Below are 14,676 nucleotides of genomic sequence, written 5' to 3'. Positions count from 1 at the left end.
GGTAACGGCCGCGAGCGTGCCGCTCCTGCTCCGGTCCGGTGACGGGCTCCGCCGCAGCTTCGCGCCACGACTGCGGCCTCCCCGCCCCCGAGTCCCGTTGGGTTCCCGCCGAGCACGTTGCAAAGACTGGCCCTCCTTCCGCCGGAAGCCCCCGGGGGGAAGCGGACCCCGCTTGCCCGTTCTCTCCGTTTCGGAGGCTCCGGCCGGCCTTGCTGCCGCTCGGGAGAAGGGGCGTGTGGGACATGCCCCACCTCTCCTTTGCCGTCCAGGCTCCCGGGCGTAACGCAAGCCTGGCGGAAAGCTGGAGCGGCTGAGGCGCGGGTGCTTGCTGCCGCCTGGCAAACCCTCAGGCGCTGGTCATGGCAGGATTTCTCAGAGCGCCCCGGCGTGTCTTACGAGTGAGTTTTCTGTACGGCCTTTGTGCAAAGGGAAAGAAAAAAAAAATCGCCGCTGAGAGGTACAGCAGAGCTGAGTTTGTAGGAGCAGCTGGTCCTCAGGCTTTTTGGTGGGGGTCAGGGGTTCAGGAAGCTTTGTGCTCTCCAGAATCGTAGAGAGGCAATGTGTTCCTGTCAGTGAGGTGTAAATACAGATAAGCAGCTTCGGTGCCTTATCGGCGCTAACTGCCAGTGCTGATGAAGGTGTGTGTGCAGGAAGGCAATCGTTTATGAAGCTGCGAAAGTCTTACGATGCCGGAGGGAGTTGGTGGTTGGAAGAAGAGGGAAATAGAAATGTTTAGGTTGTTCTGTGAAAGGGTTAGTCAGGAGGGTAGGAGCAAAGCCTCGTCTGAGAGAGCAGCCCTGCTCCCTGCCTGCGTACAGCAGCAGGACATTCGGGAGAGGGGCTGGCATTGTGCTTCCTTCTCCCCTCAGGCAGCTATCAGTTCTCTCCTTGCCTGCAAATGTCTGTACATCCAGCTCAGGCGGTTTTTTTTCCCTGAGTACTGGAAAGTCCTTTCTTATGACTAGAGAGTAAGCTAAGAAGCTGACATAACTGAATGCCTTTTACACCTGTGCAACTGCCCAGACCTGTCAAAGGCTCTGCTTGAACACTTGTTGGGGGCCCTCTAATTGAAGACAGGTTGAACACCTGTAGAAAGCTATGTATCATTTTGGGATCTTGAAGCAGGTGAAGCTTGGGAAAACTCCTTGCTCTTTTTTTTCCCTGTTTGTATTCAGCTGATGTACTAATGATTTGCAGAAACTCTGAGCAAGTTTTGTGCATTTTTTTCTTACAGTTGTCTTTGGGGGGAAAAAAAAAGAACCAAACCAAAAACATTAGGGACAGCCTTTACTAATTCTAGAGTCAGATGCCCTTTTCTTGAAAATGGTTCATCTGACATACTCAAATCTAAGACAGTAAGTGGGAGCAAGTTTGTTGATATCACTGCCCTAGCACTTGACAGAGAAAAAGATGGTTTCTGAGATATCTGTGCTTGAAGGTAGAAAAATAAGAGTTTAAAAGACATTCCTAATGTCACTAGGCAATCAGTTCCACAAAGAAGCGTTGTAAGATGGCTTAATGTGACTGCACACAAAGTGGAGCATTGCAGCTGCAAAGATGCAAGCAGATTACTGTTCAACTTCCACTGAAGAACTGTAGGCATTGCTAATTTGAAAAGGTAATTTTATTTTCTATTAAGTACTTCTCTTTGTATAAGAACATTAGCTAACTTGAAACCAGGTACTGAAGCGAACACTAAATTTTCTGTAGACAGAGCATGTTAAAGCAAATGTGGAGCTACCTAATGGTTACTGAGGGTTCTGTCAGCTCCATTACTGTAGTGTTTAAGTATCCTTATACTATAGAAAACATACAGTTCAAGTGTTCCTGTGTTGTCAAGAATAACGCTTTGTTTCGTTTATGCTGTTATTTTTTTTTATTCCATTTTAAAGACAGCCAGACTGAAAGAAAAGTGACTTGCTTAAGACTGTGCACAGAGATATGAGAAAGGAGACTGGAACCAAGGCCTCCAGGCCCTACACTAGGTCACTGACCACTGGACTAACCATTTTATCATGGTGAATCTAGGGGACCAGCTAAACCAGTAGCTGCATTCAGATATTCTAAGTTGCTTGAAGGCTCTCAAGATAGGAAATGCAGCTTCTTGACTGATTATAGACCTTGTATTGTCTGAACTACAACTATAACTTGTGCCTCAAAAAACTTGAGAGCCAATTGCTCCTTTTATTTGTCTATACAGACATTGTGATTTGCTTGCTTAGGCTGTTACTTTAGGAATAGTACAAAATACCTTAGTTTTTTTTTTCTTATTGTAATTTATATTACAGAGTAATAGAGATAGCTATGTCCACCTGGTAATGACACAGTCCTGTTCAACAGTGTTTGTTTAAAATTGACCACATAAAAATGGGGAAAACTTAGAATGTCCAGTTTCGCACACAGGGAACTGAAGGACAGAGAGATTACGTGAGTATTTCAATATTGGACACCCAATGCCAATAGAATTGAATCTTACCTTGGCTCAGACCCAGATCCGAGAACCATGCTTCCCTTGTAGTTTACCTGAGGGCATCATGTGTGCTAAGAAACCCTTCAAAACAAAGAAGAATTATCTGTAAGATTGTTCTGAGTTGTGTAGGCAGTCTGGCTTTTAAGACAGAGCTGTCTGACTTTGATAGTTCTCAAATACTAATTTTTTTGAGGTTTATAAATTTTGAGATTACTCTTCTATTTCCTTTTCATCAGGGAGTGGGAATAATTTTAATGTAGAATTACAAAGACTTCAAGGGGATGTGGGCTTTTCTTTGCAGAAGGGTGTTGTTTGAATCAGTGTTTATGTAAAGGATGTATGTACACAAATATATTTCTGGTAAAACTTTTGACAAATGCTTTTGCTCACAGCAAGGTTTTGGAAGCATGGGTTACTTTTGGAAAACAGGAATTCTGTTTAACTGTAGCTTTATGTAGGAAAAGAATAAAGACTCCTAAGCATGTTAATCTAATTTTAAGTTGATAGCTGTTTAAGGGGAGGGAAAAATTCTGTTAGTTTATAATTACTGGTAGCAAAATACTTAGCATCTTCCACACTTTCAGGGTGACCGTCAGTATATAAGTACAACTCAACAAGGGAAGGCAGTAAGCTTTGTATTTCATCCATGGCTGCAAGTTATACTCTGATAAATGCAAACATAAGTGTTGTTGATCTGTCATTACAGGCATACACCTGTCTTCAGAAACAGCTTCATAACTATGTAATTTAAAACTTAAAGTGTGAGAGTGAGCCAGTTCTGCAAATAAGTCAAAGAAGTTGGGAGCAGAAAAAAGCAAGATGAATGCATCTGGAGGAAGCTGTGGGAGCCCTAGTTCTGCAGAACCTAGTGGAGATTTCTTCAAGGAATTGTGGTCCAAACTGAAAGAATGTCATGATAAAGAAGTGCAAGGTAAATTGTTAAAGTTTGCGTTCACAGAAGGCTGTTTGTTACCACAGGAAAACTTTGAACCAGATTACCACTCTGTGTGCATGGAACTAAATAGATTTTTAATGTCTTACGTTATGCAGAAAGTTGGACTGGATGATTACATGATCCTTACAGATTGACCGCCTAAGCCTGGCTTAACAGGATTAGATTTAAACTATCAACAAGTTTAAATGATTTGCTAGGTCAGTGAAGAAAGAGTAACGCAATGTTACATGGGATCTGTGTTTGCTTAGGAAATATATAAATGTTACTTTACCTTTAATGGATTATGATTCAAAGTTTCCAAATCAAGTTATTCAATGGAATTTTTGCTTTTTTTCTTTTTACCTTTGGGTTTAGTCACTTCAGATACATTAAAATGGTTTGCATTGTTTATTTCCCCTAACTGGTGCAAAATACCACTGCAGATTAATATTACTGAAGTGAAAAGTATTTCTTCAGTTTTTCGTGTTCCGAATTTTCTCAACAAAATTTATAATAAAGTTGCTTATTCTTACATTATATTTTGTGACCTGTGATATCAATTTTACTACAGATTGACTGTTAGTGTCTGTTCATTCTTCAGTATTGCAGGAAATTAATAACACTCAAAGTAAAGATGAATTATTGCAATATAAATGTATATTCTTATTATAATATTGTTTCACAAGTAGTATTCATAAGATGTTTTGCTAAAAATACTTCATAAAAACTTGGGATTTTGTTCTGCTAATCTTAAGTCACACGATCCATTCTTTTGGATGGAATTAGAACAGTATTTGACTGAATCTTCCAACAAGCATATCCTTACACATGAAATAGTATTTATATTAGGCTGGAATAAAAGCAGGTGAGTTTTTGTGAATTAAGAGCTTTAGCCATGTAAGTAGATCTTTGTAGCCAGACCATTCCAGTGGCCTCGGTCACTTCCACCAGCCTCAAAACAGTTCCATTTACGTCCAGTTATATCATCACTTCTTAATTTCAAAAACTGTGGGGGACTGTTTTATAATGTATAGATGTTTCATACCTCGTACTGAAAGTCTTGACTCAACAATTTGCAACACTGGGCCTTGACACCAACCAAACAAAAAAACTTCTATGAGTTTGGCAACTGAAAGGAAAGATGTACCAGATAGTAGCATTTTGTTACATGAAAAAAAGTATGTGTAATCATATGAAATATAGTTTTATTTCATGTGCCAAAACCAAAAAAAAAACCTTATTTATATGACTTTTTCTTTTTTCTTTTTTTTTAAATTCTTGATGGTTCTTTTCATAGTGGGTGTGATGTCAACTGCAGATAAATGCGGAAGTACTGACAGAATGGGATCTGGCAATCTATGGCATGTCTGAACAACAAAAACTGAACAAACAAAAAGCTCTAACGTAGAGGGTTGTGTTAAGTGACCCCTTCTCTAGTTTCTTGGGATGTGCAGCACGTGATTTTAAAGTTTTGGTTTTCTTTATACAAGTGAACATACTCTTTAGAATGCATGCTGGGTGGGGCCAGATAATTTTGCCACTAGGCAGTCTTTTTCATGCCTAGCCCTTTGTCAGTATGTCCCACACCGTGTTAGGTAAAATTAGGTCTTCCATGATAACATCAAAGACATGCCTGAAGGATAGTTAATTTTTTCAAAAGGTGGGGATCCTCTTATAGAAAATGGTACTGGAAGATATTTTAGAAACATCAAACACAGGCTTGCCTGGACTTTGCTTGTTTCTGAAGTCTATAAATAAGAATTAAAATTGACTCATGAATTTCGAATCTAAATGTCAGCAAAAAATTATTTTAAAGATGGTGGAAGGTGGATTAAGGGAAAGTTAGTAGTTGGGAGAAAAAGCTTTTTGCATGTACAATGCCCAATGTACTGAACACTGTAGTGGTGGAATTATTATTATTTATTACAAATCCATGAAAAGTAGGATTTATGACACATGAGCTTGAAATGGTCAGGCATATTAGAAAAGTTATACTATTTATATATCTGTAGAATATAGACTAGAGAATACTTCAAATTCATACAGTTTGACATGGATTTTATTGATTTTTTTTTTTTATATTACTATATTGTAAAGGATGTGTTTTTTCCACCATGTTAGCTAAACAAACCCTGCTTCTTATTCTTTTAAACTGATCACTTGCAAAAAATTCCACATTTTGGCCCTCTTCAGACAAAATAGCTATCACTTTCTCTCAAATTCATTATGTGACAATGGGTAGCACTCCTACAACCCAGTTTTCAAAGATTTTGGGCATGGTCAATGTCAGTTGACTTTTCCTGGAATGCAGAAGTGCTCAGCAACTCAGAATAATGGTCATTAAAACTATATTTACTTTTATTTCCTACCTGTAGAATGTGTGGGATACTTGCATAGTGCTCACAAATCAGAAAGGAATTTAGTAATGCTGTTTATAAAGTGACTAATTTCTGCAGGTGTTAATACTTGCATCTAGCTCAAAATAATTATATGGATACTTGCTGCATGTGTGTCTTATCAACATGGTTCCTAAGGATGAATTCAAGTCTAAAGCTCTATACTGAAAAGAAACTTATTTCAGCATAGAAATGTGAGGAGAGTTTTTTGTACAAGAAATAGCCTAATTCTCTTCAACTATTTCTTACCTCTGAAAAGCAGAAGATATCAACGGGGGAAAAAACTAGTCACAGATGCAGAGAAAATTATGAGGAAAGCAATCTCATTGATAGATTGCTGTAGGAAAGGAAGTAGCTGGAAGCTCCTCAGAAGTAAATAATTACAGAAAACAGGGCTGGAAGGGATCTTAGGAGGTCATCTAGTCCATCTCTATACCCTTAAGGAAGGATTAAGCCTGTGTCATTGCTGACAGAAGCTTGTCCAACCTGTTCTGAGAAAACTTCAGCGATAAAGATGCTGCAGTCTTCCCAGGCAGTGTCAATTTTAAGTGGATTTAATGCATTTGAAAATTCATCAGAACAGAAATTGTCATAGCCATTAATTGAAATCTTACAGGTAAAGTGACTAATTTCTGAAGGTGTTAATACTTGCATCTAGCTCAAAATAATTATATGGATACTTGCTGCATGTGTGTCTTATCAACATGGTTCCTAAGGATGAATTCAAGTCTAAAGCTCTATACTGAAAAGAAACTTATTTCAGCATAGAAATGTGAGGAGAGTTTTTTGTACAAGAAATAGCCTAATTCTCTTCAACTATTTCTTACCTCTGAAAAGCAGAAGATATCAACGGGGGAAAAAACTAGTCACAGATGCAGAGAAAATTATGAGGAAAGCAATCTCATTGATAGATTGCTGTAGGAAAGGAAGTAGCTGGAAGCTCCTCAGAAGTAAATAATTACAGAAAACAGGGCTGGAAGGGATCTTAGGAGGTCATCTAGTCCATCTCTATACCCTTAAGGAAGGATTAAGCCTGTGTCATTGCTGACAGAAGCTTGTCCAACCCGTTCTGAGAAAACTTCAGCGATAAAGATGCTGCAGTCTTCCCAGGCAGTGTCAATTTTAAGTGGATTTAATGCATTTGAAAATTCATCAGAACAGAAATTGTCATAGCCATTAATTGAAATCTTACAGGTACATAGTCTAATCAAGTTGCAAGTTTCATAAAATAGTGTTGCGCGGTTGATTAATCTGCCTAATGATAGTTTAAAGAAAGTCTGCATCACTTTAATGGAGACAGTGTGTCATTTACTAAAGGACTTATGAGCTTTAGGTAGTGTAGATTTATATAGTCTGCAGCTTGTCTATTTCATAGAAATATTGTGTGAAAAATAAAATTGAACTGGGAATGTACATAGTGTAGTTTCACTTATGCAGATTCACATAAGTTTATATGCTCACTGGAGTATTAAATAAGGAAATCTGAAAAAGCCAAGCTGTCTTAATGAGTATGCTTAAAACCTCCCAATGCTCTGGAAAAGCAAAAGGAAGAGATTATTACACCTGATGCAGTAATTCAATGCTCTTGGATAAATGTAACAAACTGGTTTCTTGCCTTCTCATTGCAGTCATTTGAATTAAGAAAAAAATGCAACATTTAAGGAACTATTTTTGTTCTTCCTGAATTCAGGTGAGAGGGGAGATAGTGTTACCTGTAGCACAGTACTCGGCCTTTTGAGTGCTGCCTCTTCAATTTGGGGCTCAGGTTGCCAATGTTATAATCCTAAATACTTGCTGAACAGACTACCTGTTCATACAGGAGATGCATTGTTGTGCAGCTTCATTCCTTCCGATGGGCGTGGAGCAACATTAAAGCATGCTTTATAGGGGTTCTAATTGCAGATGCCTAATTGACTTGATGAATAGCAACTACTTAAAAAAATAAACCCTCTTTCTATGCTGATCTGCATGATAGAACATAACATCTTACAGGTGTTGAACACTTAGAGATAAAAGAAATCTTGCTATATTTCCTAAGAACTTTTTTTTTAAATAGTCACTGTGCATTTTTACCTCATTGTCTCACTGGCATCTTGTAGCAGTCTGTGGCATGGGCTCACTGAGGCTCTGGCTGGCCTGACTGTTATATTGTAAGTGGCCTGAAGAGTGACCCTTCTCAAGCAAGTAGTTTTTCCCCTTTGAGCTGTTCCCAGTTGAGTGTGGTAGGGGAGAGAAAAAAGAAGTCTATTAGCTGCCTTAACCAACATTTTCTGTACTAAGATGTAGCATCGGGTATGTGTTTTGGTTTAAATTCAAAATTGTCAGAAATTTTCTTAAAAGTGTTCTGGTTTCATAAGTTTATCATATTATCCTAAATGACTAATGCTTTTGCAAGAAGGCTTACAAGACACCTCATGTTCAAACTGAAGTTGCTCACAACTTTTCATCGTTTGAAGAGAAGACGGCGTTAGGAAAAAATTGTGTTACATTACTTTCTGATGTCTTACGAAAATTTCTATTGGATTTGTATTTAAGAAAATGTTATACCGTTGGAGTCTGATTATTTCTGACCATTTATTTAGAATAGGAACGGCCACCTTGTATGTGGGTAGTATCACATGAATTTCCACAGCACTGCATCCCACTTGTTAAGCTGTGCCATACTTCAGGTACCTTTATCTTCCTGCCCCTGTGCACATACACACCCAAAACCTTGCAAGCAGAGTGGCTGGACTGCTGTCTAGTCCCTGGGCTGTCAGCTGGCCACTCCTGCTGAGAGCATCAGTTGTATTTGCAAACCTTTTACTTCTGCACAGAACATATGTTGAGGAGTGTGTGGGCCTTAGTGGGAGAAGGGCCACAGATGAAATATTCCTCAGTTCACCTTAAGATGTTCCAAAGAAGCTTTGGCTGAGAGGGTCTGGTAGCATACCTCCAATAGAGTGTGTTGTCCTTTTGTGCTTTGAGACCTCGAATCATGTATTTTTAATGTTTCCTTTATGCATATACATTGTAATACATTTTTCAGTTCGGTGGTTGGATGATACATTTCAAGTGTAGTATTATGCACTTACGTGTACACAGAACTTTTTATGCTACTTATGTAGGCATAGTCAGTGAAAATATATTGACAGTGCTTGGTATTCATGTGTGGTTTTTTTACAAAGGTGTTTTTATACCTGTTTAAGTGGGAATCTGCGTGTTTAAGAAGTCCCTATTTCCTAGGGATCATAATAGCTATATTTGTTTCCAAGATCCTGTAGAACATAAGGAGTCTAGAATGAACCATTTTCTCTCCAGACTAGTGACATTTTTTCTCTCTTTTGCAGATGTCATTGGCAAAAGGAGTGTTAGTTTATTGTTTCACTCAGGTTTGTTTTTTTTTTTAAACCAGAATTCTATAACATGTATTTTCTTCTTTCCACTTTTCAGGCTTACAGCTGAAAATATCTAAGTTGAAAAAGGACAGATGTTTGTAAGTACTCATCCTAATGATCTAATTTATTAAAGGAGAGTCTGAGTACCATCAACGAGCCGTAATGATCTTCTTGTAAGATCAATTGAGGTTTCCTGGATTCTTCCTTCAGATGTGTACAAAACTCTGCTCACTTTAATAATTCAGCTGAAGTAATCTAAAGATATGTGTAACTCTTTATAGGGTGTGTAACCTGAACACTAGGTTTGCTGTCCTTGAACAAATGACTTGTAGGCTTTTCTTATCTACAGTATTTCTAGGATGCCTATCAAGATGTTGATGTTTCTAATACGAAAGGTAATTAGGGAGATATTTTGAAATTGAGGTCAAATCTGCAAAAGAGAAGTGAGAAAACAACAAGCCAATTTTTTTTAGAAATTTTTTTTTTTGCTACATGTTTGGCTTTAGTATCAGGTGTTGTGCCTTAACTCAGCTTTCAGTCATTCAGTAAAGATTCTGGTAATAACCTTGCTAATTTTCACTCAGTTCTTGTATTTTAAGACATATGTAAGTTTTTTTTGCAGTCATTAGTTGCTACTAATTTTTAGTTCTGTTCATTAGAAGCAAAAAAAAAAAAGGGGAAAAAAATCTGAATTACAAGATTTACATGTACAGTGAATCACAATATGTATTTACAGCATTAAATCAGCTTTTATTTTCCTTCTGCTGACTAAAGCCATATTTAATTAAAGAAGAGATATGCTAATGTGATTCTTTATTCAAATTTTGACTTCAGGTTTAATTACATTAATATTATGTTAATATCACGTATGACCTGTATTATGAATTGCACTTTATAAAGTGCTATGTAGGGGGAATAAAAATAAACTACTTGATCTTTTTCCACTTTGGAAAACTATAATTGTATTAGATATGTTAAAGAAATTAAATTCCTCTTAAAATTAGCAAAAATACTCCATATTTGCATTCCCAGCATTGCCATCTGAAGTCAAAGATAGACAATCTTAGTTTTAAAGTGTAGCCACAGTGCTCTCAAGCATAGTTTGTGCTTTTTCAGAATTAACATTTCTATCACCATGTAGTCAATTTTCTTCCTCATTAATTCCTATTAGGTTTTTTAGTTGTCTTTTTTTTTTTAGTTACTTTTTTCAAATTGTATTAGCAGGAAATAACCCTCCCTTAGTCTAGGAAAATTAGGTCATCATGTGCTTTTTTGTACAATAGTAACTCAAGCAACTCACTAGCATTTTTGACAGTTATTGTCTAAATTCCTCTATGTGCTTATATTTCTGGTTGGGAGGGAAGCAAAGGTGTCTTTCCATAGGAGTAAATTCCCTCTAGTGGAATCCATCTTTTCTTTTCCTGTAATAGGAATATGTAAATGCATCTTAAAATGATACTGGCTTTTCTAGTATAATTTGATTGTACTACAGTGCATACTTTACTTGCTGTCTACTTTCATTATAACTGTTCTTCTGTAATTATAACACTCTCACTTCCAGGAAAAGTGTTCTTTTTTCTTTTCACTAGGCTTTTGGAAGAAATTGCCTTCAGTTGTGTAATGCCTGCGTTGCTCCCTTCCCTAGATATCTTTTTGGATTTTGTTTATCCTTTGTAGTGCCCAAACCTCCTCTGAGCTTGTGTCTTGCTTATTTTCCTGTCCTGGTTTCGGCTGGGATAACACACCGAAGTTTTAGTTGTTGCTAAGTAGTGCTTACACTAGTCAAGGACTTTTCAGCTTCTCATGCCCTGCCAGTGAGAAGCTGGGAGGGGGCACAGCCAGGACAGCTACCCAAACTGGCCAAAGGGGTATTCCATACCATCATGCTCAGTATATAAACTGGGGGCAGTTAGCCAGGGGAGGGGTGACCGCTGCTCGGGAACTGGCTGGGCACTGTTCGATGCGTGGTGAGCAATTGCATTGTGCATCACTTATTGTGTATATTCATTTATCATTATTATTATTTTTCCCTTCCTTTTCTGTCCTATTAAACTGTCTTTATCTCAACCCACAAATTTTACTTCCCCCCCCCTGACTCTCTCCCCCATCCCACTGCGGGGGGCGGGGAGCAAGCAAATGGCTGTGTGGTGTTTAGCTGCCTGCTGGGTTAAACCACGATATTGTGTTAAACATCGCCCATCCTGCTGGCATTTGGTAATCCACAGTAGCACTCTGAGCCTGCGTGGTGTGGTGTTTTCTCACATTTCAGCTGCGTTCATACAGATCTCATCTGTGAAGGCTATAGATAATTGCCTATGGTTTTGACTTTTGTCTGCACAGTGTCACTCTGATGGTTGCTGAGCAAGTGCAATTCACCAAACCTACAGCAGAGTTTACAATCCCAAGGGTACCTGTGTGGCTAATTCCCCATTCCCCTACATATGCACCTGCTCCTCAGGATCAAGATTTGTCAGCTTTTATATGGCTTCTTGTTCAATCCCCAACACTAGTAGAACACAGTGTATACTATTTGCAGCTGCTGTTTAATTGTGCATAAGAGTTCACAAATTACTAAAAAAAAGTGGCAATAGAGCCCAGTTGCTTATTTGTTCTGTCGGTGAATTTTTAGTCAATTGGAAATATGAATTCATATGAACTTCATCAAGATTTTGAGTTCAGGGTATATCATGGAATGTTGTCAGATCTTTCATTAAAATCCGAGTTCAGGGTATATCATGGAATGTTGTCAGATCTTTCATTAAAATCCAAACAGCATATGTGTTGTTTACTTTTTAAAGATATGCTTTCTGAACATTAAGATTGATATTGCAGTATCACAAGGAATATATTTACGTTAGATGAAATTAGATTACTTTCAGTTAGCAAATACTTGGTGCTATGTTTCACACTTAAAGGCTACGCTGACTTTCCTGGAAAAAAATCTATTTAACATCTTGTTATCATGTATAATTCATAAATGAAGTTGTTATTTCATTTTTAATCTAAAAGGACGAAATTATCTCTTGCTGTTATTGTTAACTTAACCTGGTGCGTCATGAGTTGCTTCCACATTCTGAAAACCTTAAATTGATCAGTTAGTTTTCTAGACGATGAATATTATCAGTGAAGTGACTGAACACATACCAATGGTTTAATTATTGTTGGAATCTTTCTACAATTACCACATTGTAGATACAATACTGTTACATAGGAGGTCTTGTCCTCCTTGGTGCATCTGAATACCTGAGGTTTAGTATTTCAGACTTAGTAATCAGCTGACAAGGAGCACCTTATTTTGTACCCCACTTCAGCATTGGAGCTAATGACTTGTAAATGCTAGGTCAGAGACCGCTCATTATGCAGAGTGCCTTCATGGCCAAAGATGTCTGTCATGTTGATCAGGTGCACTGGAATTCTAAAAAAAACCAAAACAAAACCACAAAACAGCCTAGTTTCTTCTATCATTTTACTATCTTAATGTGATATTTTAAAGGGTTTAGGTGGAAGGCATGGAGTATTAGTGTATGTTAGTATTTTTTTTTTTTTTAATAACTCAATGGCTTAGAATGACTTAAAGGTAGCTTGAGAAAAGACTTTAAGATTTGATATTTTAGGCCTGTAAGTTGCACAAACTGAAAAAAATGAGATTTTTTTTATGCAATAACATCAGAAAAATACAGACTGCTTTTGTCAGACTTCAGATTTTGCCATGGTGTGTTGGTTTTGGCTGGGGTAGAGTTAATTTTCTTCATAGTAGCTAGGATGGGACTATGTTTTGGATTTGTGCTGAAAACAGTGTTGATAACACAGGGATGTTTTTGTTACTGCTGAGCAGTGCTTACACAGAGTCAAGGCCTTTTCTGCTTCCCACCCCACCCCACCAGCGAGCAGGCTGGGGGTGCACAAGAAGTTGGGAGGGGACACAGCCGGGACAGCTGACCCCAACTGACCGAAGGGATATTCCACACCATATGACGTCATGCTCAGCATATAAAGCTAGGGGAAGAAGAAGGAAGGGGGGGGGGGATGTTCGGCATGATGGCATTTGTCTTCCCAAGTAACCATTACGCATGATGGAGCCCTGCTTTCCTGGAGATGGCTGAACACCTGCCTGCCCATGGGAAGGAGTGAATTAATTCCTTGTTTTGCTTTGCTTGCGTGCGCGGCTTTTGCTTTACCTATTAAACTGTCTCTATCTCAACCCACGAGTTTTCTCACTTTTACTCTTCCGATTCTCTCCCCGATTCTGCTGCGGGGGGAGTGAGCGACCGGCTGTGTGGTGCTTATTTGCCAGCTGGGGTTAAACCACGACACATGGCCTGGCTGTACGTGGTTAATGAACAGAGGTAACAGAACTTTAACACTTTGTCCTCCCCAACTGAAAGTACAAGTTTTGAATGGTCCCTCATGCTGTTTGCATGTAACTGTTTTATATGTTGTATATGCAGCTGAAAAGGACAATATTGGTCTGGATGGTAGTACAGAAAAATAAAATATCTGTTCTTAAATTTCAGAATTAATAAAATACATCTGTGATTGTACACTGTGGAAGCTTCCAGCTGTCCCATTCACTTTGACCCATGATTGTTAATTTCTTGTATTTATTTAATACCAGCAATATGAAAATGTGTTTGACTAATGTGTCTTAAAGGGATAGTGCCAATTTAAAAGTATGTCTGTGTAAAAGAATTGTACCAACAAGTTAGTAAATACGTTTTCATTTCCTGTTGTGTGTGTGCTTAGCAGCTTTTTGTGAGCCAATTTCATGGCTTCCGCAAATAATTGTCTCAGGCACACTGCAAACAAACACCCACTTTCATGGAATACACAAAGGATTCCATGATAAAAAGAATAGCTGGGAATGAATTCTCAGAAGTTAGTCATTGTCATGTTACATAGATTCAGCTGCCTAGCTTTTACTGAAAGTTAATTTCCTTGTAGAAAAAAATTGTGTGCTTATTGCTCATACCTTGTTTGCATCTTGAAGAATTGTTGTGATCTGATAATAAAAGCGAAGGGGAGCTAAAATTGGCAAGTTAATGTTACCGCTTTACCTTAGCTCTTTTGAGGGGGAAATGTTCTTTTGTTAATTAAGTAGTCCTGGCTTTTAGAGAAGGTATTTTCCCCAAGATCTTCTATTTCTGAGGTTTTTAGGAAGAGAGTTCTCTTCCCCATATTCGTATTACGGGAATCCATGTTCTATAGACTCTGAGAATTGCTTCTTGAGGAACTAAACCTCTAATGGATCTAAAGACTTGTCAGAGCTTTACAAACCTAATGTGGTTTGCCACGCTGCAAGAAGCACTCACTAAGACAAGACCAAAATGACCTGATTGGGAAACCCCCAGTTAGCTTCCCGACAGCTCAGCAACACAGTAAAATAAGAGAAGTACTTGAGCTTATGTTCCCTGAAATTGTTGCTTGAATACTATTAGCTTTTATGCCTTGACTGTCATCAACTCTAATTTTTGTCCTGAGCAAAAATCAGTTTATTAACGG

The 14,676-nt window shown here is 38.3% G+C and overlaps 1 protein-coding gene across 1 annotated transcript in view; it reads left to right on the top strand.

Moving 5' to 3' along the window:
- Positions 1–1,444: 1,444 nt before the first annotated feature.
- RBBP8 (RB binding protein 8, endonuclease) overlaps positions 1,445–14,676 on the top strand; it is a 40,458-nt gene continuing 27,226 nt past the window's right edge. The window contains exons 1-3 of the mRNA XM_009285644.2: positions 1,445–1,618; positions 3,177–3,401; positions 9,233–9,275. Coding sequence (XP_009283919.1) covers positions 3,290–3,401; positions 9,233–9,275 — 155 coding nt within the window. The 5' untranslated portion in view covers positions 1,445–1,618; positions 3,177–3,289. The remainder of the gene's footprint in view (positions 1,619–3,176; positions 3,402–9,232; positions 9,276–14,676) is intronic.

The sequence above is a fragment of the Aptenodytes forsteri genome, unplaced genomic scaffold (genome assembly GCF_000699145.1).
Source record: "Aptenodytes forsteri isolate BGI_AS27 unplaced genomic scaffold, ASM69914v1 Scaffold23, whole genome shotgun sequence".
NCBI classification, from domain to species: Eukaryota; Metazoa; Chordata; class Aves; order Sphenisciformes; family Spheniscidae; genus Aptenodytes; species Aptenodytes forsteri.
Note: the sequence above shows the minus strand (reverse complement) of the source record. Positions and strands in the feature narration are given on the sequence as shown.